At 38.5% G+C, this 25,960-nt stretch overlaps 1 protein-coding gene across 1 annotated transcript in view; it reads left to right on the top strand.

The window, feature by feature from the left end:
* MND1 (meiotic nuclear divisions 1) overlaps positions 1-18,589 on the top strand; it is a 41,208-nt gene extending 22,619 nt beyond the window's left edge. Inside the window, exons 6-8 of the mRNA XM_054295830.1 lie at positions 1,299-1,413; positions 16,744-16,788; positions 18,415-18,589. Coding sequence (XP_054151805.1) covers positions 1,299-1,413; positions 16,744-16,788; positions 18,415-18,521 — 267 coding nt within the window. The 3' untranslated portion in view covers positions 18,522-18,589. The remainder of the gene's footprint in view (positions 1-1,298; positions 1,414-16,743; positions 16,789-18,414) is intronic.
* Positions 18,590-25,960: the final 7,371 nt, after the last annotated feature.

Raw genomic sequence — 25,960 nt, 5'->3', positions numbered from 1 at the left:
GAGTGACCCTTACCATCAAACTCTGTTGATGTTGCAGTTCCACAAATTCAATTAAAACCTGCTTTTTGGCAGTGTCTTTAATGGGAATTCTTCATTCATTCATTCACAATGGACTGTAATCAGGAATCACAGGCAGGTTTCTCACATAATTGTGCTTGTCATGTTTCCAAACAAACTGTTTCAGCCTTGGGCTTCTCCAGCATGTGGCCTGCCCTACAGACAGCTGTTGGTCTGGAAATCCTGTTCTGGCTGATGTTTCCAACATTTTCATTCCTGATTATACATCAAGAAGAAGTCCTAAAAAATCTAGATTGCAATGTAGGTCTCCAAGCATCTCACCTCCGTACCTCAGCATCTGGAAACTTTTGATTTCCATACTGCATTTTCAGAACATGCTGAACCCAAACTGTTGGCAAAAGCACTGGGAAATATGGAAGTTTGGGGAGGAAAAACCCAACAACTGTAAACAAAATCCCAGATCCACAAAGACCTCAGACTACTGGGTTACCATGGAGATTGCCATTGGTAAAATCTCGATGGCTTACAAACTCATGCAGTCTGGCTCTTCTAGGCTACCCTAGCTTGAGTTATTTGAATATCAGCCAATTCCAGTGTTTGTCTGTAGCTACAGACTGAATTAGAGCTATGTGCTGAGCTGGCTGTGGGAGAGCTCATGTTGAGTCAGTGTCTGCAGATTCTTATTGATCAATAGAATCTTTGAGGTCCATATTGTGTACAATCCTAGCAAAGACTACCATGTCATAAATGCATGAATTTATTTTTGAGACCATTGCTCTTAAAGGGTGTGCAAAAGAAAAAAAGACAAATTCAGAGAGTGTTCATACACAGCATCTCAATTTGTGAAAGGGTGGATGGTAGGTTTTTCTGTAATGCCGTCTTTTTTACAATTACAATTTTTTTACAATTACAAGACTAACACTCCTAAATACTGCTTAACCTTTAAGCCAAATAATTAAGACATCTCTTTGGAGTTTGTTAAACCATGGTTTAAAGGTTGTAGAAAATTTTTAGTTGGTACAATTTTATTGGTACATTTTAGCCTTAACTTTTTTCCTTCCAGTTGGTATTCAGTATCATTTAATGTCTCTGAGAATTCTATGTAATAAAATAAAATAAAATAAAATGCTCAAGTAGTTCATAGACAGAAAGCAGTAGTGAAAGCAGCTTTTAAATTTTAAGTGTATATTTTTATTTTTAAAAAAGCTTTGGGTGATAATTACTGTTTTTAATAATTGGAGGGGTTTTTTTGTATCTCCCAACATCCTTTGAATGCTCAGGCGGATCGTGCAGCTCTGCTGAAGGAACTTGCTGCCCTTCGGCAGAAGAAAGAGCAGCTGAAGACAGAAATAGACAAATACAGGGAATGTGATCCAGACGTGGTTGAAGAGATGCGTAAGTTGTGCATTGTTTCAAATGATCCTTTGCCTGAAAAGTTCTGCACTTCTTTGGCCTAAAATCTGGTATTCAGAAGTTAGTCAAAGAATAACTGCTTTTCTTTTTAAAGCTGAGCAATACAAAACAGGTACGCTGACCATTTCTTTTCATGTTCTGTTCTGTTATACATGAGGAAGTTTATTGAGACTTACTCTGCCACCACCTGAGCAGTTGAGAAACAATCCTATAATTGAAATACTCTGATGCTTTAGAATTAACATCAGGGTCATCCTTTCCAGAACCATGTTAATTCTATAACTCGTGCTGTACCCTAGAATGTGTGGAGGAGGAGGAGTCTCTAGCTCCTGTTTGCCTTCAGTTCCATGCTGTTAAGATTGGTATCTTTCTACTTTGTCTTGCCTATTTAAAACATAAGCATTTCATTAGAGATGCTTAATTGTCACGTACATGAAAGTAGGTTACACAATCTTGACTGTCTGTACTGTCTCTGACATGCTGGGTTTTGGTTGGAGTTTCTAACTAATGGAATACAGAGAATTATCAATGACTTTAATACAGAATTTGGCACTGAAATACACTTAATATTTTGATCCTTAGCATGAAAAATGAAAAGCATGCATGAAATTTTATTTAATTTTCTCTTCTGCAGCCTTCATATTTTATTTATTAGGCCCTTACATTGCTACCCAAGCACCACTGCATATTCAGGTTGCTGTAATGGCAAAATGATTTTACAAAGTGACGAGAAACAGGCACAAAACTTTTTCTGAAAAGAGATGTGGCTAAATCTTTCTCCTTTCTTATTTTACTAACAAAGTTCACAGCTTTAGAGCTGTTCTGAGAGAAAGCCAGGAACATAAACAGAGTTGGCAGCACTCTCCAAATTTGGACAGATATTATTTATTTTGAGGAGCTGTGACATTTTTTGTCAGCTGTGTTATCTTTCCCCAAGGATGTAATGGTATGCCAGGGAATAAGCAAACTTGAGACCTGAGGTTAGTTACTGTGCTGTAAATCCCTTGCTGCCTGCTCTCCTGAGGAGAAGACACATTCCAGCTGATTCCAGCTGTAAAAATGAATGAGGTTAGGCAGATACCAACAGCAGAGGGATGTGTAACATCAGGTATTTTAACTGCTGAGGTACCCTTACAGTCAGCATCTCACAGAATGGTTTGAGAGCCTCTTTTGAAACAGTCACAGTGAGCACATTTCTAAATATGGCACAAGGGAGCAAATCACAGCTGCAATGCTAGGGCAAGCTGCATTCGCTGGTAACATGCAGACTGGTGTCTTGGAAAGAAAGAAAAAAAGGGAAGGAAATGTAATACTTAGTGCTTCAGTCATGCCCTTGTCTTTTGTCTGTATGTTGTGCATTTGGGTTTTTTTGTCCAAATGTGTGGAAGCTCCATGTGAATTTCTGTGATGGAGGGATGAGCATTTAAGGCACTTGTGGGGTTAGCACTGTTGAGCTACCTGTAGGCTTCCCAGGGGAATATGCAGTAGTGTTTCAAAATTAATTTGTCTTTGAACTTAATTTTAATTTTCTGCTTCATTATGTGTTTTGTCAGGCATTGCTACACTGGCAGCATGCATTGTTGCTGGCAATGTATGAGTGAGTAAATGGTGGTGTCAGTTTTGGGGAGTTAATGCCCTTGTCAGAGCTGAATGGAAGTTGACAGGCTTTATAGAAGAGATGGAAAGGAAAAAAAAAAGGGTTGAGGGGGATTTGTTTTGGTTCCAGAGTGCAGAAAAGTGCAAAGGCAAAAGTAAGAAGGCAATAAAGAATCTTAGGCAATGAAATGCATTCAGCTGGACATAAAAGTTATTGCTGCTGTTTCACAGAAAAAAGACATATTATAAAAGTTACTCATTCACAGATTTTCAAACTGCACGTGGGTGATAGGATTTTCTACGTCTGTACAATTTAGATAACATAACCCTTGGGATTATTTTCAGTTAAATCATCTGAGCAGATTTCTAACTACCTTATTTTAGAGTCAGAGATGGCTGTTATGTTATGTAATCACACTCTTTTTAACAGTTGAATAAATATATTCAGTAAAATATATTCAATAAAATATATTTTGTAACAGGCAGTTGTCACTTTCTGCCTTTGGGTTTTCTCTCTTCCTCCTTAATGACTTCAACCTGTAGGGCAGTCTTCCTGATGCCCAGTGTAAAATTTCATCCTCCTAATTTCTCATCCTGTAGGACAGAGAGCTGCCTTGATTCTTCTTGTGGTATTTTAGGGCTATATCAAGTTGTCATCTGTTTTCAGTGGCCTTCAAATTTGGAGAATGCTTTGGTGTGTCTTTTAACCCTCAGCAGAGTTTTGCAGAAGGAAACCAGTTGCACAGCAGCGAGGCTCATTGAAACGTGCATGCACACACGCACACATACATACATAATTTTCAGGGTCAAAACAAAAGTTTGAATGATTCATAGCAAATATCTGAAGACTCAGCTAAAAACTGAACATCTGTCTTTACTTCCTGAGTCTTATGGTGGGAAAGTCAAACTTGACCATGTAACTAAATATATTATAATGTATATTCACAAGGGTGCAAATGGGAAAACTAATAACTCTGGTTTTTGCTGACTTCACTGTTTAGCTAGTTCACTGTTTTAGTGTCAACTAACCAATGTTTTGCTCTAAGTTTTGGCTTAGTTTCCTTGGCTTTTGTATTAGAGGTACATTGCAGTATAAATTTTAATGCCTTCTCAAATTTACAGCATTTGAACACAGAATTTGTGTGTAACAAGTAACTAGAGAAAATAGCAGAGGCAACAAGATTTAGGGACTGACCACTAGAGGAAGCTACGTAATAGTCTGGTCTTGTGGATATATTCAGATAATTCCATTTTACAGGAACAGTATTGTAAAAATATATCTAGAACAGCAAAATATGTAGATTTTTTTCTAATGACCTCTGCAGTTCAGAAGTTTGTCTTTGGCACTTGGTAGTGTTGTTTAAGACACCTTCTGTGAGTTAGCATTGATTAATAAATTATTTCTCAAAGGCAGTAAAACTGACAAGAACAATTTGAAGTAAAAAAAGCCAAACAAATAGTGGGATTTTATACTTTTCTAATCAACTTGTGACCTTGCTTCAGATGGAGATTGTTTCTCACCTTTGAGACAGGCCTATGTAGGTGGGATGTATTCTCATGGGAGAGCAGCCATTGTAGAGAGATTTGTCTCTTTTTGTGACATGGTATGCGTGTATGCAGAGTTGGAGAGATGATGCTGCTGGATTCTCTAAAGGTTATGGTAGACAACAAAGCCATGGAGAGTGCAAGCTTACAATAGTTCATAGTTGATGCAGATTTTTCATAAAGTCAACAGAAAAAGTTCCACCTAATATCAGGATTACCCTGCTGCATATGTTCAATTCTTTCTGCCTGCCAGTGAGAGGTGTTAAGGAGCTAATAAAATTTTTGTCATAATTAATTTTATAGAAAAGTTTGTCTGGCAACATAAGTGTATAAATGGTAGGGACTTTCCTCTGAGTTGCTGGTCAGCTTGTAATTGGAAACAGCTAAACACTTTCAGTGTTCACTGTAAAATAAACATTTCTAGAATTTCAAACTTCTTGTTCTTTCACTGTAATAAGAGGAATTAAAATTTTTAAAACATTGTTAGGCCTTTGCTTGTTTTTACACAATAGCCATGCTTTTTTACTATGTGCCTTTGGATAGGGCAGCTCTCTCAGGAATAGTTACCTACTGACTGCACTGACTTCTCTGTGGTATGATTGCTAATATTTATGGGGCCTGGGGTCTTGCCTGTCAGCATTCCTTTTTGATTTAGCATGTTTTTAGAATGTCTGGTTACTGATAACTTTTATGTCTTAGGCTTTTACCTTTAAAACAGTGATCTCAACATGTCTAGGCAAGCTTATTTTCTCAAAAATTAGCCAACTACCAGATACAACACATGTAGCAATTTTGGTGTCAGCCTTTTTACTTTAGCTCTCTCTGTTTATTTTTATCCTGTAACAAGAGAGACAGGGGGTTCAAATGGGCACGATTTTAAACTACAAATATCCACATAATTATTCTTTTGACTCTCTGAATGTGTGGTCTCAGAGGCATCACTGCCAGTCCAGTTCAAGTTGTTTTCTAAAATTAATACTTACATGATTCTGTGAAAATAAATTTTGGTAAAACACCCAGACTTTACTGAATACCATGAAAATGTCATGTTATATGTAATATGTATTTGAAAATGTCTTTTTTTCCTTTTAGGTCCTTCAGAAATTTCTAATTCTGATGTTTCTAAACAAAGAAAATTTTAGCTTGACAAACTGAGGAATTGTCAGGGTATATAGACAGTATGAGAAAATAGTTCTGTATTGTTCAGTTTTTTCATTCATCTTAAAATCTGAAAGGTTAATGCTGAGAAGTTAATGTTTATTTAGATTTTTTTGAGCGCATAGTTTGGGGGTTGGTTTTTTTGTTGATACACCCAGCTATTCTCTTATGTTCAAATCAATTTGAAAATATGTTGCATATGCAGATGTACTTCATGTTACAAAAACTTTAGTTCTAAGAGGTAGATTCTTTGGCACATACTTACTAATGCTAGGAATAGTTCCTGTTCCCAGAAGAGAAACAATAGCAAAGAAATTAAAGGAAGATTGGACTATCCTGGCTAATGTAGAGACTTTAAAATGAGTTGCATCAATTTTACTCAAAATGTGTCAGAATGCCAATAATTTACAAATGGTTTAATGGATTGTTGTTCAGAAACTGTATCAGAAAGGTGGTTTAAACTAAAAAGCCTTGTCAGCAGTATCAGCTAATAAACTATTAAAAAAAATTGAATGTTTCCACTTGGAAAAGTGGAAATCTACAAATAATTTTGAGCCTGGTCTAGGTGCCACCAAGATCAATAGTATACAGATGAAGCCTTTAGAGAAAATGTTTTTTTAATCACTTTTAGATGCAGTATGTTCAGTTTACAATTAGGAGAATATTTCCTAGCTACTGACCATGAAATATGCACCTGGCATCTGAGACAAGCTGTGCTTTTTACAGTTCGTGCAGCAATGCCGTTAACAGAGGTCTGCAGTTGGGAATTAGTCATTCTGCTGATGTTAGACTTGTGTCTTCACTCACACTTGAGTTAGTCTTAGTGGGTTAAACTAAACTTTCCTTGGAATGAATCAGACACTTGCTTAAAAGTGCATAGAAAAATAATGGTTATAAACGCAAGAACTCCTTTTTTAATGAGTCTCATCTTACAGAGTATTATATATTTAATATAGTCCTCTCCAGAGAATCTGGGTGAGAATATGACAGGAAGTAGACAATGGATGTTCATATATGGAGCTTGCAGGCTATCTGCTTCTAATCAAAACAAAACTACACAGCTCACACACCCACGCCTTTTTTCCTCCTTCATCATGGAGTACCAGAGTATATATAGACGCGCACCAGTAACAAAAGGACATGGTTACTCTACTGTTCTCAACAAACTAAGAATTTTGTTTTGTTTCCCCTGCTCTGTATACTGTTCTTGGAATGGCTTGTCGTTCATTTGGAAGGTTAACAAATTAAATTACTTGTTCAAAAACTACATTAAAATGTAAATCAAACTTATGAAAACTAAACATAACTTAGTTTCTAGAAAGAATGAGGAATAATACATGTACAGGAATGTGAACATAGGTTTGTACAGTAATGCTAAAATTTTAGCTGTTAAGTACAGTTGAGAAAAGGAACAGGGTACTTAATGAACGGAGGTACCAATGTGTACTTTGATTACTGATCCAAGCTGCTTTGGTAATCATAAGAAACTGGATGAAATTGCCAATTTGAGCAGAGTATCTGCCCCTTTATCTTCAGCCCTTCTGTTTTTTTTTTATCTTGAAAATCAAAGGAGGCTTGCCTGCATTTCAGATACTGAGAAGGCTGAACCCTTGACTAAGGAAACAATTACTAAGCAGAATCTGGCTGTGATTACCAGAGGCTGTAATGTAATGGCTTAAGGACCTTGCCTGACAAAAGCAAGTTAAAGAGTTCTCACCTTGGCCCTTCCTTCGTTCCAGTGCTTCGATACAGGCATCTACACCATCAGTTCCTAACTTGAGCTGACAGTGATAAGCTGTCAGCTCAAGTTAGGAACTGATGGTGTAGATGCCTGTATCTTGTGATGGACTCTCATGAGGTCTTTGAATCTCTCTTTCCATCCAGAAAATCTGAAGAAGTCTTTCATTGCCTTCTTCATAAGACTTTGATACATGTGGTCATTTGTCATGCACCTCACAGAATTGTCTGTCATGTGGTAATCTCTGAAGAGCACCCAGGGATCTTCTGACCAGCTAGGAACAGATGATGAGTTTTCATAAGGGGATTTTCATGAACTCTGCAATGAATTGAACTGTTAGAAAATGGATTTGAAAAAACTTGAATGAGGGAGCAACAGGACTATGTAAATGAGTGAGCAGCTTTTGGCACTTAGAAAAAAGGGAAAATATAACAGCCATGAAGAATAATGAGTGAAAGGCCACCAGGTCAAACTGGGCAAATTAAGAAGTGTCTGTGCACACATACCTAAGGCAGAAAGCTTAAAGTGAAATACGGGGCTTTTGGCTGAAGCTGGAAAGCTTAACTCCAGAAGGGTCATTTGGCTTTCAGCAAAAGGCACTTATTCTCTGTGTTTCAGAGAATTTCTCTGTCTCTGTGTTTGGTCTTCAGATAAGAGGTTACTCTGCAATGAGAAATTGTCCTAAATATTTAGACTTATGCATACTTGTGTTTTTATACCTCAAACACATTCTAGCCAGACTATTCTTAGGGAGTGTCGACTTAAGCCAACTTGCTTTAAAATGAAGCTGCATTTTAGCTAGTTAAGCAAAAAGCTGTTTTTTGTCAGTGGAGCTTTTCTTGGACACTCAGAAAGAAGGCAGTTGGAGGACCAAATCTTTAGATAATATATGTAGCAAACACCCTGCTTAAATGAATTTACCACTCTGGAAGGTTGCTTTTTCTTTAAATCAAATGAGAACACTCACAAGATATATTATTGTTCTTTATTTTGTTTCTTATTTGGTTATATTAGAATGACAGAAAAAATAGTTAAAGCGAGAGGCTCATAGGTGAAGTATATAGGAATAGCTTTATTGTCTCTGCCAGTAAATCCTTATGGCAAAAGCTGTTGAGCTGCTTGGGAATGGTAGACACTTGATAAAATTTGTGATGTGGGAAATAGCTACTTATGGCTACATTTATGACACTCTTTTGTTTAGGAGTGAATTGACTTATGGTTTCATTTATGACACTCTTCTATTTAGGAGTGCCCTGATGAAAGGATATAATATATAGATCCATTAATATATGAAACAAAAAGGCTTTTGTGGAGTAAGTATTTTGCTTCTGTCTTCCAGGGTTAGACCTGCTAAGTTTGTTGTGTATGGTAGCACCCATTCAGATAATTTTGATAAAGTTATGGTGATATTTGAAGGAATGTACTGGCCTATATATTTTCATGACTTTGACATGCAAAATTAGGTCAGGAAGGGTATTGTGGATTTTAGTTCATTGTCTTTACTGCTATCATGCAGGACTGTCAAATTGAGGTCTTCCCTGGCCTTGCTTAAAGAAACGTATTGCTAATCTTTTATGTTAAAATATCTCCTCTATTTTATGGGATGGTGTGTTATGTTTTCACTATGGGTTTTTCTGAATAATGACTGTATATTCCTAATATAGATGCCTTGTCCTGTGCCATTTAACAGAAGATTTTGCAGGGCAGGTTGTGTGAGTGCAAGACTAATGTTAGCACATTTGACAGTATTTCCAATGTTTTTTCTTCCCTTCTCACTTTAATGTCATATGAATTAGTTTCACTGAAAAGAGCCAGGATATCAGAGAAAAATTCAGAACAGAAAACCAATTTGGAAACAGCTAGAACAACACAGAAGTTTTCTCTCTGCCACTGTATGAGATCTTTGTAGATTGGGGCAAGTTTGTCTTTGGTATTTTAAGTCAGTTTTGCATGACGCTGTTTTAAGAAAGGTAGGCAAATATAATCCTGATGAAACAGCAGTAGTGTGAAATCTCAAACTACTTTATAATGTGTGAGCAATTCAGTATCAGAAAGGGAGGTTGAGTTGATGAAGCTCTGTAATGTGGTCTGTCATGTATGTGCATCTGCTCAGTGTTTATATTAATGAGCTGAATAATACAATGGAAGATGTTCTTTTGTTATATTTGCAGATGATGACACTAGGAGAGACTGCATGGACAAAGGACAGAATGTGATTGCAAAATGATCATGATAAACTGCAAAGATGGACTAATAAACAATGGATAGTATTGGGTAGTGGCAAGTGCAAGGCTGTTACCTGTATTCAAGGATATTGTGCTACGCAGATGATCTGAGGCAGTTGGTTAAGTGGGGAGGATTTGAAAAAAGATGTCAGAGTTGAATATAAGAATTTTTGTTGTGCCAAGAAAATCCCCTACACTAAGATACAAAAGCAGTGATATAACCCACAATGAGATGTATAAAATATTCTTTTTGCTCAAGGCAGAAAGTGTGGCACTAAAGGCTTTAGCATGGCTTCAGCTGTAACACAGTGTCAGTGTTGGATATCCTACCTGGATATAGCCTAGTACTTTATTTCAAAGCATTCATATATTCAGGTAACTAAGTGCTCAGAGTAGAGCAAAAGGACATTGAGCAATCACATTCTAAGAGACAAAAAAACTTTACAAAAATAGGGCTCAAAAGAAGATGGTTCTTAGTGGGTTGTCATATCTGTATCTCCTCAAGAAAAGAAAAGGAACAGCCTGTTACTCAGGTTCATGGAGAAGATGGCAAAAAGTAATAGCCTTAAATTGTAGGGCCAGAAAATTGGAAACCTTAAAAACAGGCAACAAATATCTCAAAAATGGCATAGGAAAAGTTGAACATACTTTGAGTTGTGGTGACAGAGACCAGAGAACCTCTTGCACTGCCTTCCAGACTCTACAACATTTGTGACATGTGAGGTCACAGCAGATTGCAATACACATCTGCCCAAAAACCATGGTGCCCTGGCATGGGCCTCCTTGTGAAATACAATTCAGCAGCTCAGAAGTGTGCAAGTTCCTTTAGCTGTGCTGAAGATGTGGCATTTATTAGTGAATGAAGTGGGGAAGGAAGAGTTGTCCAGTGCAAGAAAAACAGAGTGGTGTCAGGGAGACCTGAATCAGCCCTGAATCAAGTTGGTGTGCTTGTTTCTGTTTTGCAAGCTCTTTGCTTCCCTCTGCTCTTTGGATGAAAATTGATGTATTTTAGTTATGCAACTAAGATTTCAGTGTGGATTTTCAAGTACAACACTTGAAAGGTCGGTACATGAGTAGCTATACATGAGTAGCTACTTTTTCTGTAGGTACATGAGTATTGTAAACTTAAGTGCTGGACCATGTCTTGCATAGAGGAACTTTTTGGTAGCAATTCTGACAAATTCTGTTGGACATTTTTCAAGGAGACCCTGTGTACATACTGATGAAATTTGACAATGTGACCTTTTCATACAGGACAGAGGGAGTTTTTTGCTGATGAGACTTGACACTTTTTTCAAACACACTGACAGAGATCGCAGACCCTTTAAAAGCATATTCTCAGCAATGTGAATCAGCTTCTTAGTAGCTTAACTGTGCACTGCTAGATCTCACCAGGTAGACAAGACTGGCACTGTGATACCTATTTGCTCAGGTTCATTTCCAAGCATATATACACTGGTGTTGCAGCAGAAATGCTGATTTTGTTAATTCATATATCACTATTCTTGAGTATTTTTCTATCTCAAATAGCTTATATTGTGTTCTGTGCTTTTCAGAATAGTTGTAGATGAGTAGCTAGCATTCATAACTGTCAGTGCTTTTTCTTGTAGTGCTGAAACTTTATTCAGAGTCTAAAATAAGTTCGTATAAAAAGTTGAGTTGAGTTTGTGATGCCATTTAAATGAGAAATCATATTTACACATTGACTTGAATTTAGTAATGAATTCTGACCTGTTGATTAACATAATGAAGAAAAGTGTTGTGTAGGATACTGGAGTATGGGGGAGGAGTGATGTGTTATTTTGGATTCAAAGGAGTTGACAGAATTCTGATGTGCTATCACTTTTCTACACGGCAGCTCTTTATTCTGTTTATAAGAGGAAGTTCCCGTTTGAGAAGCATGGGGGAGGATAAAGATTTCCAATAGTATAGACATATCTGCCTGGTACAGGGTTACAAAACATTCTTGTAGAGCTCTTCTTGCCATATTGCAATTCAGCCTGTTGACAGTGTTGTAGATTACTTATTCTCAAGAATACTCAAATATGGACCTTAAGAAGCCACTTCATCACATCATTTCCATAAATAGTCTCCAATGGCAAGCCGTGGGCTCTTGATCAGAGTCTGTGGTGTCAGTTTGAATAGACAGGTGGGTAGGAATTACTAGGCAATGACCTTTTGTACTTTCTGTGGATGACAGGTGTATAATTTCTATGCTCACCTTCTACCCTGGCCTTCGGAGATGGGATCTTTATTTGCATGAGATGTTTTCATTAGTGGAAAGAATTTTGGAAACTGCGTCACAGGATATTATAGTGATGCTACCCCAGGAGAAGTAGGAAAACAAGTCTGTCACTGTCATGATGGCAAGGTAACGTTTCTGGAAAGTAAGGACAACCTATGTGCAGGAGAATGATTATCCATTGCCTTCTGCAGAGGGTTATCCAGAGTCATGAGAGGTTCAAGTTTACATATTCCTACTGTAGTTGCCATTTTTCATCTTTGAATTAGTTCCAAGTGAATGCATATTTATTACAGGAATTCAAATCCACTTAATGCACTTAATTTACCCTGACCAGTATCACGAGAGAGATTGGGAATCTTTGGGCTAATAATCCTCCCTGGTCCCTGAGAACAGTTGCAGCTGTTCCCTGTGTTTCATGCAGAGGAATTGTGATCCATGCTGTAAAATAACTCCCTCACCCACATGCTGAAGGCTGCAGTTGTATTTTGCATGTATCTGCTAACACCCTACAGGCTGGTGGGTGACTCTCTCCTTGGGAAGGTGCTAATTCCCTCTGCAGTCACGTGCCTTTTAAGTGAGGAAGTCCATACCATTTTCTTGTGGCATTAGTTGCGGTAGGTCAAAACTGGCACTCAAGTGTGTAAGCTTTATAAATACAATTAGCCTTTGTTATTCTGGGGAAGTAGAGGTTCCTGGACCTAGAAGTTCTTAAAGTTATCCAGAAAATGCCAGAGTAGGATCTAGGAGATCAGAGAAAGTGACAGCTCTTTGTTCGTTTCTGCCAGCTCAGGTGGTTGTGAGCTGGTTCTGGCCATTGGTTTGTTTTGTTTTGCTTCTTTTACTACCAGAACTTTAATATGGCACCTTTACAATCTGAATTTGAGTACTGTTCCATGACTGTATCCTTAGTGTTCCTGTAATGATATGTGTGAGACTTAAAAAATGTTTTTAGGAAGAACCTAAAGTACATTTGGAAAATGTTTGAGGAGATGGTGGTTGTTAGTATCACAATTGATTTTTGCCCTGTGGAAATATTTGAGACTTCTACAGTTTTGGCCATTCAATTTTGGAATACAAATAGGATTTTTAATTCAAACTCTCTCCCCCTTCCAGTGAAAAAAGTGAGAGAATCTGGGGGAAGAAGGAAAGAGGAGGCTGTAGTTCTGCAGTATGCTGAGAATGACTGTAGGGGCTTCCTGAGTCAGATCAGAAACATTGTGGCCTTACAATGATTTGAGTCAATATATAATGCCTGTTGAGATTTGTTGGAAACACTGCTGTGCTGATGTTCTGTGCTGCTGGCCTTGACCCCTCACCAGGTGCTGTCCATTTGCTTTAGAAGCTTTTTGGTGCACCTCTGACATCTGTCCCTGTGCCCGTTTGTCACCTCTGTCTCCTGGCCTGCTCCAAAATACCTGCAGGTCACTGGTAGAATGCCACTTCCCTGCATTGAAAAGCATGTTTCCAACCCACCCTTGTTTTCTTTTTAGACATTTACTGTGGCTGGACCTTCCTTTCCATACCTTTGCTTTCCTCTGGGGGGGTAGAGGGGATTGTCCCTGTGAGAAGGACAATCACAATATGCTTGGGATAATGGTTCAGTTCCCAGAATCTGGGCTTTTTGAGTTCCCTGCAGTTCTCCAGAGATAATAGGAGTTGAGGGGAAAAAAAACTTTAATGAGGACTGGCCAAAATAACTCTGTCCTGTAACCTTTCACTGTTTTGGGCATGTTTCCAGGTGTGTTTTGTTGACATAACAGACCAGCACTTCACGTCTTGCTGCTCCTGGGCCTTGCATTGCTGTACATAGAGTGGTTGCTTTTGTTCAGTTTTGGAGACAAAAATGCAAGCTTCCATTTTCTTTCTTAGAAAATGCCAAATGTATCTGAAATTAGTCAGCAGAGGATACAGGTATGTGGCTTAGCCAAATAAATGACCTGTATCCTGCAGACATGGGAGTGGGAAAATCTACTGATTCATTGTCACACAAATAGGTGAAATAAATATGTAATGTCCAGGACAAATGGATTGTTTTGCAGCTTCCAGACAGCAATATATTGTCAGCCTATATGCAGGCTGTAACTAGAGCCTAATGATAATGAGAACATCTGGAAGCATCTGGAAAATGTTGCCTCCTCTTTTGCTCACCTCTACTACATATTTGGCCTTTCATTGTCTTGTGCAGATTCAGTACTGGAGTACTATTTAGTAGTTGCCAAAAATAAGTTCAGTTAGAGCAGCTCTGGTGAGCAGGAGGATCAGAAGGACTCCAGCCAAGTTTGGGGCTCCGTGGTTGTAATGGTTTTGGCAATTAGCCAATTGCCCTTAGTGCTGTGTTTGAGTTTCTCCTTTTTACAGCTTCACGCAGTTGGTGTCCTGATTCTGTTTTGGAGTGTGTATTTTTGAGTTCCCATGCTGTTGCTGTCTTCAGATCTTGAGCTTCTTTTTCAGTGCAGTCTAAGAACCAGCCTGGCTGTGTGATCCCCCTGTGTGAGCTAGAGAGCAAGCAGTCAGAAGTAGCATTACTTGGAGTTAGCTACACCCATGCATAAAGTAGGTGTGTCGGGGGTGTCTGCTTTACTACTCCTGCTTTCCCTCATCCTCCGTGCATGTGTACATACAGATGGTGCAACCAGTGAAAGTCCCAACAAGCAACTATAAAAGAGTTCCAGAAAGCACTGAAGGGGCAGAGTTCTTCATTTCTGACAGTTCTTGTGAGGTCTCTGGAAGATGCTGGCAGTGATGCAGATGTGGCTGGTGTCTGTGCCTGGAGATGCAGGTCCATAACTATCAACTATCTTGTTCCTCTTCAGGCATGGTATTGGTTGCAGCAGACACACAAGGTCATGCAGTGGAATCATAGGCAAGACTTAAGACTGATCCCAAGGGGCTTAAATCTTGTCTTCAGATAGCTAAATGTTCACCTGTAGCCATGAGACACTGGGGATTATATGTCTGTCTATCTGTCTGTCTGTCTGTCTGTATTTCCTCATTATAGCTTCCTGCTCTCACTAGTATGTTTTCATTTCTAGCCACAATTGGTTATAGGCAGTGACTGCAATTCTCACTTGTTGTCCAGCCTATGTCTGCCATCACCTCAGCCTTTTCTTTGGCAGAGGTGTGAAGTCACATTTTCAGAACACATGATGACATATGTATATTTTAGCACACATGAGCAGTGTTTGCAGGGTGAGGGCACCATGCTGCCACTGTTGTGCTGTCAATTGCTTCCAGCAAAACTGAGCTTTCTGCTGAGACCTCACAAGTGCTGTGGAATAGGTTGGCTCCCCCACCACCAGGATGCTGTCACCTCACAGCTCTGGAGGTGACAGCTCTGGATCCATGGAGTTTAATGCCATCTCACTTTCCTTCACTTCATTTCAAACTTCATTACTTGGAGTCAAATACAGCTGTCAAGTGTTACAGTAGAATGTTAGAAAAATGCTGAGGTCACACATTTAAAGTCTTGATGAGTGGAAGCTCTTACTCTGCAGACTTGCATTAAATAGGGTTAGGTACTGTTCCAAATGCCATTAGCTGCAAGTTTGTTGTCTGCTCCCAGTTGTGGAACTGAACAAGTGGGGATGGCAGCAAGCACTCAGCAAAGGAAATAAAGGATACCCCTCTCAGGCTAAACTTGAATTTCTGATGCATGCAAGTAAGCAAAAATGCCATTTTCTTTCCCACTCAGTGTTTTGCTCATCTTTTTTGCTTTTCTTCATGCTGTGCTCAAACTTTCTAATTGTAGGCCAGTTTTAGAAACTATATTGGTTTTGAAATTACTCCAATGTAAACATTTTTCAAATCAGTTACTATTAAGGTTGGAGTAATGAGTACTTCCCTTCCTATGTGCTAGCAGATGATTTTTCAACATAATTTGGTTTTCCTTTAAGTTTAATATGTATAACAATGGGTACCTGATCATGTATTCATATCTCAGTACCCTGGAGCCAAGTTTCTTGCTGACCATTCAAATGAGTATTATCATGCAAGTACTGACAAGACTGACTGGGAATAGTTTAAGTTACATGTAGGCGTGAGAACCAGAGTGATTCTGATAAATTCCCACGTTCCAGCCTAACCTGCTTAATTCGATTCAGTGCTTACTTTAATGGGAGCAAGGTGATCTAAGAGGAATTCTTCTTGGTTGTTTTGTCTCATGGAAACGATACAAAACCTGCTTGTAGTAATGGTAATTTACTATTATGTGTTTAGTTCTGGAATGGTGTTAAGGGACATAAGCCAAGTTTAATTGCCAGAAACATTATTTTGTCTTAATTTCATTGAGGGATTCTCAAAGCTGTGGAGATATTCCAGAGCCATATGATAAACTTTTGGATTGATATGATAGACTGCTGCCTTGTCATTCTCCTTATCTGTGTAGAGTCATGCATACCCATGTGATGGTTTACTTTATGTATAGAGAGGATTATGAAATATTTTCCATTCTGTTGCCTCTGATATCTTCAGGCCATGTATCTAGTTCAAATCTTGGTGAAGACAATTAAGCCCCTAGGCAAGCCAAACCAGGGTTATTTTATTTTAAAATATGCTTTTAAAATTTATCGTAGTTCATATGGTATCTTTTATGCTCTTTACTCCTCTTTTTCCTTGACCTAGCTTTGTGCTTGCTGGAACCTTAGAAATGTAAAACAAGTGTTTGGAAGCAGTAGAATAACTTCCTTACATTGTGTGGTTCCATAAAAATGTCATCAATAAAAATTTAGTTTCTGTGCCTTGAAACTGTGTGATGATTTTACTGTGATGCATGCTTTTATTGTTGTTGGTGTTTTTCTCTGTTTCAGGCCAAACAAACCAAGTGGCCAAGGAGGCAGCCAACAGATGGACTGGTGTGTATTGCAGTGACACAGCTTCACACTAGAGCAATTTCAGGAAAAGACCTACTTAGTGTTAAGAACTTTAAATTTGATTAGAATTTGACGTAGGATAGTCCTCACTTAAAAAAACATAGAGAAATTTATTTTACTTATAAAACTATTATGATTCAACAAAAAGAATACATCTTCTCAGTTTTGTTACTGAATATACTTCATATGCCATAACAGATTTGTTCTTCTGATGCTGTCTTGTACACTGTGTTAAATCCTGTAACTTGTTTCCTTGGATAAGTTAAAATCTCTTAAGATGAGGAAAGCAATAGAGACTGGAAATGGTGATGCCCAGGTATTCAGATAGTTTAATTCTATTCTGAATGTTCATTTCTTTCTAAAGAGTAGAATGTTTTGTGGAATGTTATTGCTGCTACCATGTGAAGGATGTTGATATAAAGTATGTATTTCTCAAACTAATTGATCAGTTTTGACAGGTAAAATGATGCATAGTTTTAAGGAATGCTACTGTAATGACATTCATATGGAAGTTTAACTTAATTTTCTGTTGTTGCTTAGCTTTGCTGTATTCATTCCCATTTTTCAAAGCAAACAATTTATATGTCCTTATGGTTTTTTAAAATCATTTAGAATATTGTTTATCATTTTTTGTCTAGAATAGATCTCCTAGTGATGGACTGCTTGCTATCATTGGTTGTGCCAAGTGCAGCAGGATATCTCTGTCTTAGTCTTTGGACTGTTTTATACCTGGCTTGTTTACTGCATATGGGGAAATAAAATTACGTGTTCTGGGAGTTGTCAGGATTTTCTGGTGTTGGTGACAGGCTGTTCTCAAGGCTTCAAATGAGGTAAAGGAGCTGTGCCTCAGCCTGTAAAAGTACTTTGCTATTTAATTAGACAATTTGGTTATATGCTGCAGCATATTTTTCTTTTGAAGAGACAGTTTTAAAACCAAATGTGTGATGGTTAAAGAAAAGAAAAAATATCTCTAAGCTGTGCAGAGACTGTGAACACTTCCTCTCTTAAGGAATGCTGCAATTTATGGGTGTTAAAAATGACGTAATGAGTTTCAGTAAATGCTGCAGTGAAAACTTATGTTAAATTGAACAAAATGTATATGTTAAAGTAATGTGATGCTAAAAAGAGAAGTCCTGACTAAAATAAAGCTTCTTGAATAAATAGTGTCTGAACAAACACGCAGGACTAGAAGGGACCTTACGGTAAATTTAAATCAAATTTTTGTAGCTGTAGACAGTCACATAGTAGGTGTCTAGTTGAAGAAGGACCTGTAAAATACTAACTATGCATACTCACACTTACCTCATCACTCTATAGCAGGCTTACACTGTAATTGTAGCTTTCAGTCTCCTTGTAAAAGAGGAGCAAGAAAAGATAAAGACAACATATTTTTATTCGGTGCTAAGTAAATTATTTCCTCTTTTTTGGAGGTTATTAACAAAAGCCTCATGTTTTTTGTTCTAAATCTACTTGATAATGATGTTCCCCAGTATGTACCTTTTTCATACAGACAAGAGATACTGCAAATGGAAGGATTTTGTTGTAGCTGAGACTAAAATTCATGCTTTCCTAAATACTCAAAATGAATGTTTTTCATTCTGTTTACAGATAACATCTTTTCAATAAAGTCCTGGGCCAAGCGTAAGTTTGGATTTGAAGAGAGCAAAATAGATAAAGGTTTTGGAATCCCAGAAGATTTGGATTACATTGATTAGTGTTCAGTTGATGGCTGACACAGTTGTACATAGTTTGTTATATATTAATAGCTGCCATTAAAATGTGAATCCTCTCCAAAAAAGGTGACCGCCCTTTAATTTGCTGGTTTTGTTAAGGTTAATAAAATACTAAAAATATTTGTTGCCCTTTTTTTTTCTTGTATTCAGTAGATAGTAAATCTCATGCCTTCTTCTGTGAGACAGGCTTAGCATGGACAGAGGTTATAGGGAATAATTACTACAGAGTCTTGAGACTGGATTTAACTCTTCCTTTGCTTAATTGGAAGAGGTAAGTCCTAAGAGCTAGAAGCTCCAAGGATTTATGTTTAAACATGTTGAAGGCTTTGGAGCGGGAATTAGTGGGAACAATATGGAGTGGAACGAATTTTTCCCTCGTCTCACCAATGAAATAGAAAAGAGGCATAATCCATTAAGGGAAAAAAGTGAGACAGTAAGGAGGTGAGTAGAAAGGCTGAACTCTGGTTTCTAGTAATTTTTTATTGTTTTGGTTGCTAGAACTGCTTGTAAGTTTAGTGACAACATGATATTTGTTGTTGCAAAATTCTAGTGCAACAGAGCTGAATCTGTTTGGATTCGACACTGAGAAGTCTGGTCAAGGGTGTATCTGCATAGAAGGGGGAACAAAGAGCACCCATCCCTTCACACCACTGTGCACCAAGATTTAGGATGTTTATCTGGGATGTGAGAGACTGAATTCAACTTACTGTTAAAAACTGAGGATTTTGGGTTTATGCACGTTTTTCAATTTCAAGTTAAAAGCGCAGCCAGCTGAAATAATAACAGATGGTGAGCACCTCATTTTTTTTGGTGAAGTTTCTGAAGCACCTCACTTTGTATCAGCTTCTGGTTTCTAGTTCTGATCTGTGCATGGCTGCAGCAAGGGAGGTGGACAGTGTAGACTGGCGTTCCACAACTGTGGTTTGCAAGATGGCATTTGTGCTGTACAGCTCTGGAGCATGTAAGCTTTACCTTCAGGAGGTAGGTGGGCCTGCTGCAAGCTATCACTGAAAAGTGTCTGTCCACCTTTTATGTAACATCTGATGAGAGAGCTTTGCTGAAATGTGGCATTTATCTGGAAATGTTCCCAGAAATCTGTCTCCTGTGACCTTTCCAATTAAGAAGTTTCCTAGCAGTTCAGCCCATGTTAAAATGCAAGGATTTCAGGTATGCCCCTGGATATTGTCATCTCATGTCTATGGGGACAGCAGAGTTACTGGGAAGATAACAGGTGAAAGATTTCCTCTCGGAGGGATAGCGTAGCAAGCTGTCCATTGCCTAAGGAAAATGTATGGGATGCCTGGCACATAGGAAGATGTCATTAAGCTTAAAATTGCAATGGTTTTATGAGTTTGGAAGGACTTTATTCCTAATATTCCTTGTATGTTTGGAAGGACTTTATTTTTAATATGTCCAATACTGAACCTTGAGTACAGCTGCTGACTGGTAAAGGTGTAAGGGAAGTAGGTGGTGCTGAGCTGAGTGTTGGAGAGTTCCTGAGCAGGCCTGGCTTTTGCCCCAGGAAGGAAGGGGGTGCTGTGCAGCAAAGCTCCCTGCGGTGCCAAACTGAACTACTGATGCACCTGTAGCTTGGGTGGTTGGGTTGCTCTTGGATTTTGTGCTGTGAAACAGTAAAGAGGCAGGCTTTTTTGCTTCTTTGTAGGAGATCTCTCTCAAGTGAGTCCTTTTTTTGGTTTTGCTAAACATTTGGAGCGACTGTTCTGTACCACCTAACAGGTTTGAGAAGCTCCTTGGCACATCTGTGTTTACAGCACATAACTGCCATACAGTAGAGATGATGATTTCTCAAAAGGCTTGTTTGTATGAAGGAGCATTGAGCACATTAACTTACTGATGGTTTTTGCCTATTAGAATCACTTTCATGTGGCTGACCTTCTACTTGTCAGGGAGCCTCAGGTAATTTATGGTCTGTAGCAGCTTGTGCACCAAAACTTCCTCTGGTACCTGTGGGGATGAGGGTTTCTTACTGACTTCACTGCTTTGGCTACTTTCCAAATTCAAGAGGGAAACGAAGATGACCAGCTATGTAAGTTTAGCTGCAATATTGTGGCTTCCTGTCTGTAGGGTAAGAGCATTGTGGATTGTAGTAAAACCTTTAAATACAATAAATACCATCTAAATAACTATACTTGAGGTAGATTTGCCCAGAGATACTACAGTCAGCCAGAATGACCTGGCTTTAAAAATGTCAAACACAGCCTTTATGCTTTGAACACAGAACTTAGGTAGTTCAGTTGCAGGGATTTGAACAGCAGTGCAATTTTCTCTAGAGTTTTGGGTTTGTTATATAGGTACAGAACAGACGTAGACATACCATTGCACTTTACTTTTTGTTGTGTCTTCTGGTGTTGGTTAGCAAACCTGGAGGGAGAATTTGTCTGCTTCTGTAAGGACACAATTTTGGAACAGTCAGAACAGAAATTTCTCAGCTAAAGAGAAGAACGGAAGAGGTGATGCATTACCAGAAACTGATTCTTACTCCTCTAGTGGAATAGATTGATTTTGTGCTACTGTTTTGTGATTCTGGATTTTTAGCATAGGTGAATTTCAAGGGGAAAAGCAAAGACCCATCCTTTCTGAGAGAAAAAGAGACAATTTGTGTATCTTGTATATTCCAAGATACTTTGAGCCTGCTGCATCTGCTCACTTTTGGAAGCTTTTCTTCTTAAAAAATTATGCAGCAGACTACTAAATCCCACAATATGAAACTATGTTGGATTGTGTGGTTTGAGATGTGTGTTCACTTCAGTTTTTAGGAGAAGCTGGGACTTTGGTCTTCTGCTGAGTTAAAAGTCAGTAGCAGTTAAAATTATTTTCTTTCTGAGAAATTTTTTGCTATTAGTCTGTAGCAAAATTTAAAACACTTAAGCTGATTTTTTGTCCCAATTTGTATTTTTGATTTTCTTGAGATAGAACCTGAAATATTTCTTAAGAATCTAACAAGAAAACAGTGAAGAATCTAACAAGAAGAACAGTGCTTACTTCTACTGTTACCCTTGTGGTTATGTCACAGCTATTTTATGTATGTCTTCCTCTTTTCTCTTTATTTCTTGTGCCCTATAGGGTTTTTTGCCCATGTAAGGTAAATGTTTTCAACTGTTATAGCTAAGCCAGTAGGTGAGGCCCTAACTACAATTCAGGTTTATAATTAAAGCAGTTACTAGTGCAGTGGGTGAAAATCAAACCTGTTTTTAGCAGAGTCTGTTGCTCTGAACACTTAGCAGGAACAGTATCAGGTCCGGCTTTTCAAAATCTCATGAGGAGATTATCTTTACAGTACTAGGCTGAGGTGTTGGGTAGGCCTGCTCTTTGGGACTCGTGTTGATTGGCCACTGTGAAGTAAGAGAGATGCAGGAGAAAATATTTATGTCTACCTGATCTACTAAGAAACCTTAATTATTTAAAGGAAGTTGCTGATTGTTTCTGCCCTGAAACATCCCGTTCTTCCTTGTCTTTTATCTTGCCATCCACATGCTCTATACAACACCAAGCGTCAGCTCTAGGACTCCCTTTATGGCACTTGCAGAGTGTTAAATGTTAACAGTCACAAAGGTTTAGGTTTTGACAGCAGTCAGTTGCTAAGCCTTTCATTAATGCATCACGTAAAATGTCATTGCTGTTTGGGGGTGCATGAAAAGGGAAAATCCGGGCTCTGACACAAATGGCACGGTGATGCTGTAGTCACGTGACAGAGGTGGAACCGAAACTTCTTGGGACAATGAGGGGAAGAGAAACCCAGTTTGTAGTTTGTGATGGTGACTAAGAACTTCAATGCAAGAGCTCCTTAGAGAGTTCTTCTGTCACCCAGGCATATTTCCACCAGTCAGGTGATCTGGTTGGTGCTTATCTCCATGTTTCTTTTAGAGGTGAGGTTTGTATGATCATACTTTTCTGTCATATATCTTCTCCTTTTCCCTCCTGTTCTTAAATTACCCAGTGATTTCAGCTAAGTTTACTCTGAGGGGCCCTGGTACAAGCTCACAATTTATTTATCTCTTCTGTTTGGCTGCCTGCCTGATAAATACAGGCTTTCCCTTTCCCACCTACCCCTTTTGGAACTCTGAGAAGGGGTAGAGCATGCTGGAGGTGGGAGGAGGAAGGAAATATGTCAAAGATGGTGATGGAATATGTGAGGGTCTGGCAGCATTGCTGGGGCTGAGATGGGATGGTGTGTGCATCCTTTCAGTGGGAAGGAACAGGTGACTTACTTAAACAAATGATGTCCTTGACTAATCCTCGGTGTCACACATGTGACTGGGTTCTTCCATGATGGCAGCAGGTAACGCCAGCTAGACACAGTTCCTGTGTAAGTATTCTTGTGTACAAGGAGTCTGCCTCCACAGCAAGGATAGCCTTTCTCTTCAGCTTCTTTTTCTCCTTGTCCCATTTCCATTTTCCACCCCTCCACTGTCGTTTCCCTTTTAGATCTGCTTGTGGCAACCACATAGGCAGAGCAAGCGAAGCACTGCAGTCTGTACAGATGGCTGTCTGTCTTACTCCTCCTCCCGCTGACACTGCTGTCAGCACACACACCTTCCAGTGCACAGGCATACGGGAAGGGAAGCATCTATCTCTGCATTAGACTTGCCTGTTTAAACTGTATGCACAGAAGGTTGCATGTCAAGAAGACCAGGGAGCAGAAAGATCTGTGAACACCACCACAAGCACCACTGAACTTCTCAGTGTCACTTCAGACTCTTCTATAACGCCTCACAAATGAATGAACAGTTTTTATGCTGTGTGATGGTTGTACCTAACCTAGTTAGAAAAATTTTCCTTACAAAAAAAAGTTCCTGCTGAAGTATTTATAAAGAACAGTTTTTAAGCAAAACCTGCTGGGCAATTTTCCGTTTCCAGTATTTGATGAAATCCCAAGTCATTCGGAGAAAGGATGAGCCTTTCCATATGAAAAACTTAATTTTAAAATATACTCCATCCTTTTGTTTCAAAAAAACCTTACTGGTCTGGCAACCAGTGCTGAAGTAAATCCTGTAACCCATCCAAGGGGCACCTTTTTTCAAGTGAGATGATGAACTTCTGCTGCACTGCTGCTGAAGCTCAACAGGAGAAGCTGTTTAAAATTATGACTTCTAGAGAAAGCCAGTGATGAAAGAGGTTGTGTTTGAATTGAAAAAGGCCTGAGAAGGATGCATACTGAAGCCGTGTCTTACAGGGATTCCCACCCTACCTGGACACCTTTGATCACGTCACCTTTCTTCAGGCAGCACCTCAATGGCATTCTGGAGATGGGAATTTTATGTTGAGATGCAAAAAAAAAAAAAAAAGTTCTCATTTTTTGCACTCTACAGTGAGAAAAATGGTCATGTATTCTCTCCCTTCCTGCTAAGAAAAAAAGGGGAGTAAAAAAGTCAATCACATGCTTTCTTGCAATATCATTACTAGCCATGCAAAACAATGCTTCTGGCTGATCCTGTCATTCTGGAGGATTTTTGAAGGAAGATAAAAAGTCAAATTTTCATACTTTGTTTCCAGTTTCTCAGAAAAATTAATTACCTATTTAATCAGATTTTTTTTCTTTGTTATGCTGTACTTGGTCAAAGACATACTCCCAGTGGCAGAAATGCTTTTTGATTAATTTTTTTGCATGGACACCAATTAATCATCATAATAAGCTATATTCTTATGTGGGCTTTTTTTTTCCTGAAATATTACTAGGCAATATCCTCTTCCCTAGGTTTTAAAAAGTCAGCCAGCTCCTGAGATCAGTGATTAAAAAATCCAAAATCAAGGCTGTGCAGCAGACCTGATTGTTATTTCTGTGGCCATTGATGCTGTACCTGTCTGAAAAGGATATGTAAAAAATAACACTGAAGAAAGTTATACTCAGTGCTCCAGAACACCAGTCTCTGTATCATCTGGTGAAAGGCAAGAAGCCTGGATGATGCGTTTCATTTTTGGTGTAACTACCATCCAGAGGCTCAGCAAATGAGTAATTTTTTTTCAAACTAAGCATTGAAAAAAGCAGCTTCAAATCCATCTTTGTAATCCATCAACTTTTTCTGGTACTTTCAAGCTGTTTATAGAAGTTACCTTAGATTGGGGCTGGTAAAAATGAAAACAGATTCACAATCAAAACTTCAAAATTTAAAATGTTAGGTTCAAAATTGGATATCACATTGTTGAAGCTGTCTTTGTGTTCAACAAAAAAAAAAAAAAAATCTAGGAGCCCTTTCCTTGTCATAAACTGTTTAAATCATTAGAACATTGTACAAACCTAAGAGAACCATTCATGTCTGGGTGGGAAATATGTCTTCACTCCTTCAAGTAGGCATGATCGAAAATCTGCATTTTGGGGTTGTGTGTTTTTATGCTTATTCTTTCTTCAATGCTTATACTGGAACTAAGAGAATTTTCTGTTAAATAGCCTTTACTGCTATGCAAATTTGACTGATACCGGGATAGGAACGTGGGGAAATGAAAAAAGGGAATTTAATGTCAAATTTTTTGGTTCTTTTTAGACTTTTCCCTTGTCAGTCTTGAGACAACAGAGTGGGCATTGTCTGACCTCTGGTTTGAACCAACTTCCCAAATCAGAAAACCATAAATGAAAAGCATTGATTACTGACTTGATTTTCTATACCAACTCCCCAGCTGCATCCTCCAGCTTTTGATAGGGAGCAGATAGAAAAAACAATAGCAATGAGTTTTTGCAAGATTTTTTTGGCTTTTTACTGCTACTGTTATTGCCAGGCGTGTCCCCATCCTGAAATAGGGCCAGAGGGAGGAGAGTTCACTGCTTAAAAAGCACAAGTAAGATCTATGCTTAGATCCACCTTTGATGGCAGTTCCCCTCTATTCCCTTCTAGACATCTTTCGTTTTGACAATTTTACCCTAACAAATGCATATCTTGGCAAGTGAGTGGTGAATAGTCATATTCTAATATAAGTGCTTTTGCATCATAAACTAGTATGCAATAGTGCAAGCAATAATTTACAGTTTAGTTTAAAAAAATTCTGAGAACCAGGCTTGCAGGTGTATTATGGAGTTACTGAAAGAAATCCTTTGATGTCAAGCTGTCTGCTTTATCATGTAGTTTTTTTTCAAGGTAACATATTTCAGAGGCTTTAGTTTCATACACCATGTCAGTACTAATTGCACAGTTCTGTCACCTCTTGTATGAACAACAGCAGTGACAGTGGGACACGTGGCCTTAGCTTTTACCAAAATTAAAGAATTTTTGCCAGGAAGGCAGCAGAGGATGATTCTGCTCAGAAGGTTCTGTGTTCTTGAAAAAGAAACATTTCTGCGTTGAAGTCCTTTCAGCTTGCTTGATTTCTGAGTACTTCAAAAAGCATCTAGATCTGATTGAGTGAATGTATTTTCTCATCAAGCCTGGGCTTTGCCTCTTGTCTTTGCTCCACCTGACAGGTGTCATCTT

The sequence above is a fragment of the Melozone crissalis genome, unplaced genomic scaffold (assembly GCF_028551555.1).
Source record: "Melozone crissalis strain CALT ecotype California unplaced genomic scaffold, PUWL_Pcris_2 ptg000006l_1, whole genome shotgun sequence".
In the NCBI taxonomy this organism is placed as follows: domain Eukaryota; kingdom Metazoa; phylum Chordata; class Aves; order Passeriformes; family Passerellidae; genus Melozone; species Melozone crissalis.
Note: the sequence above shows the minus strand (reverse complement) of the source record. Positions and strands in the feature narration are given on the sequence as shown.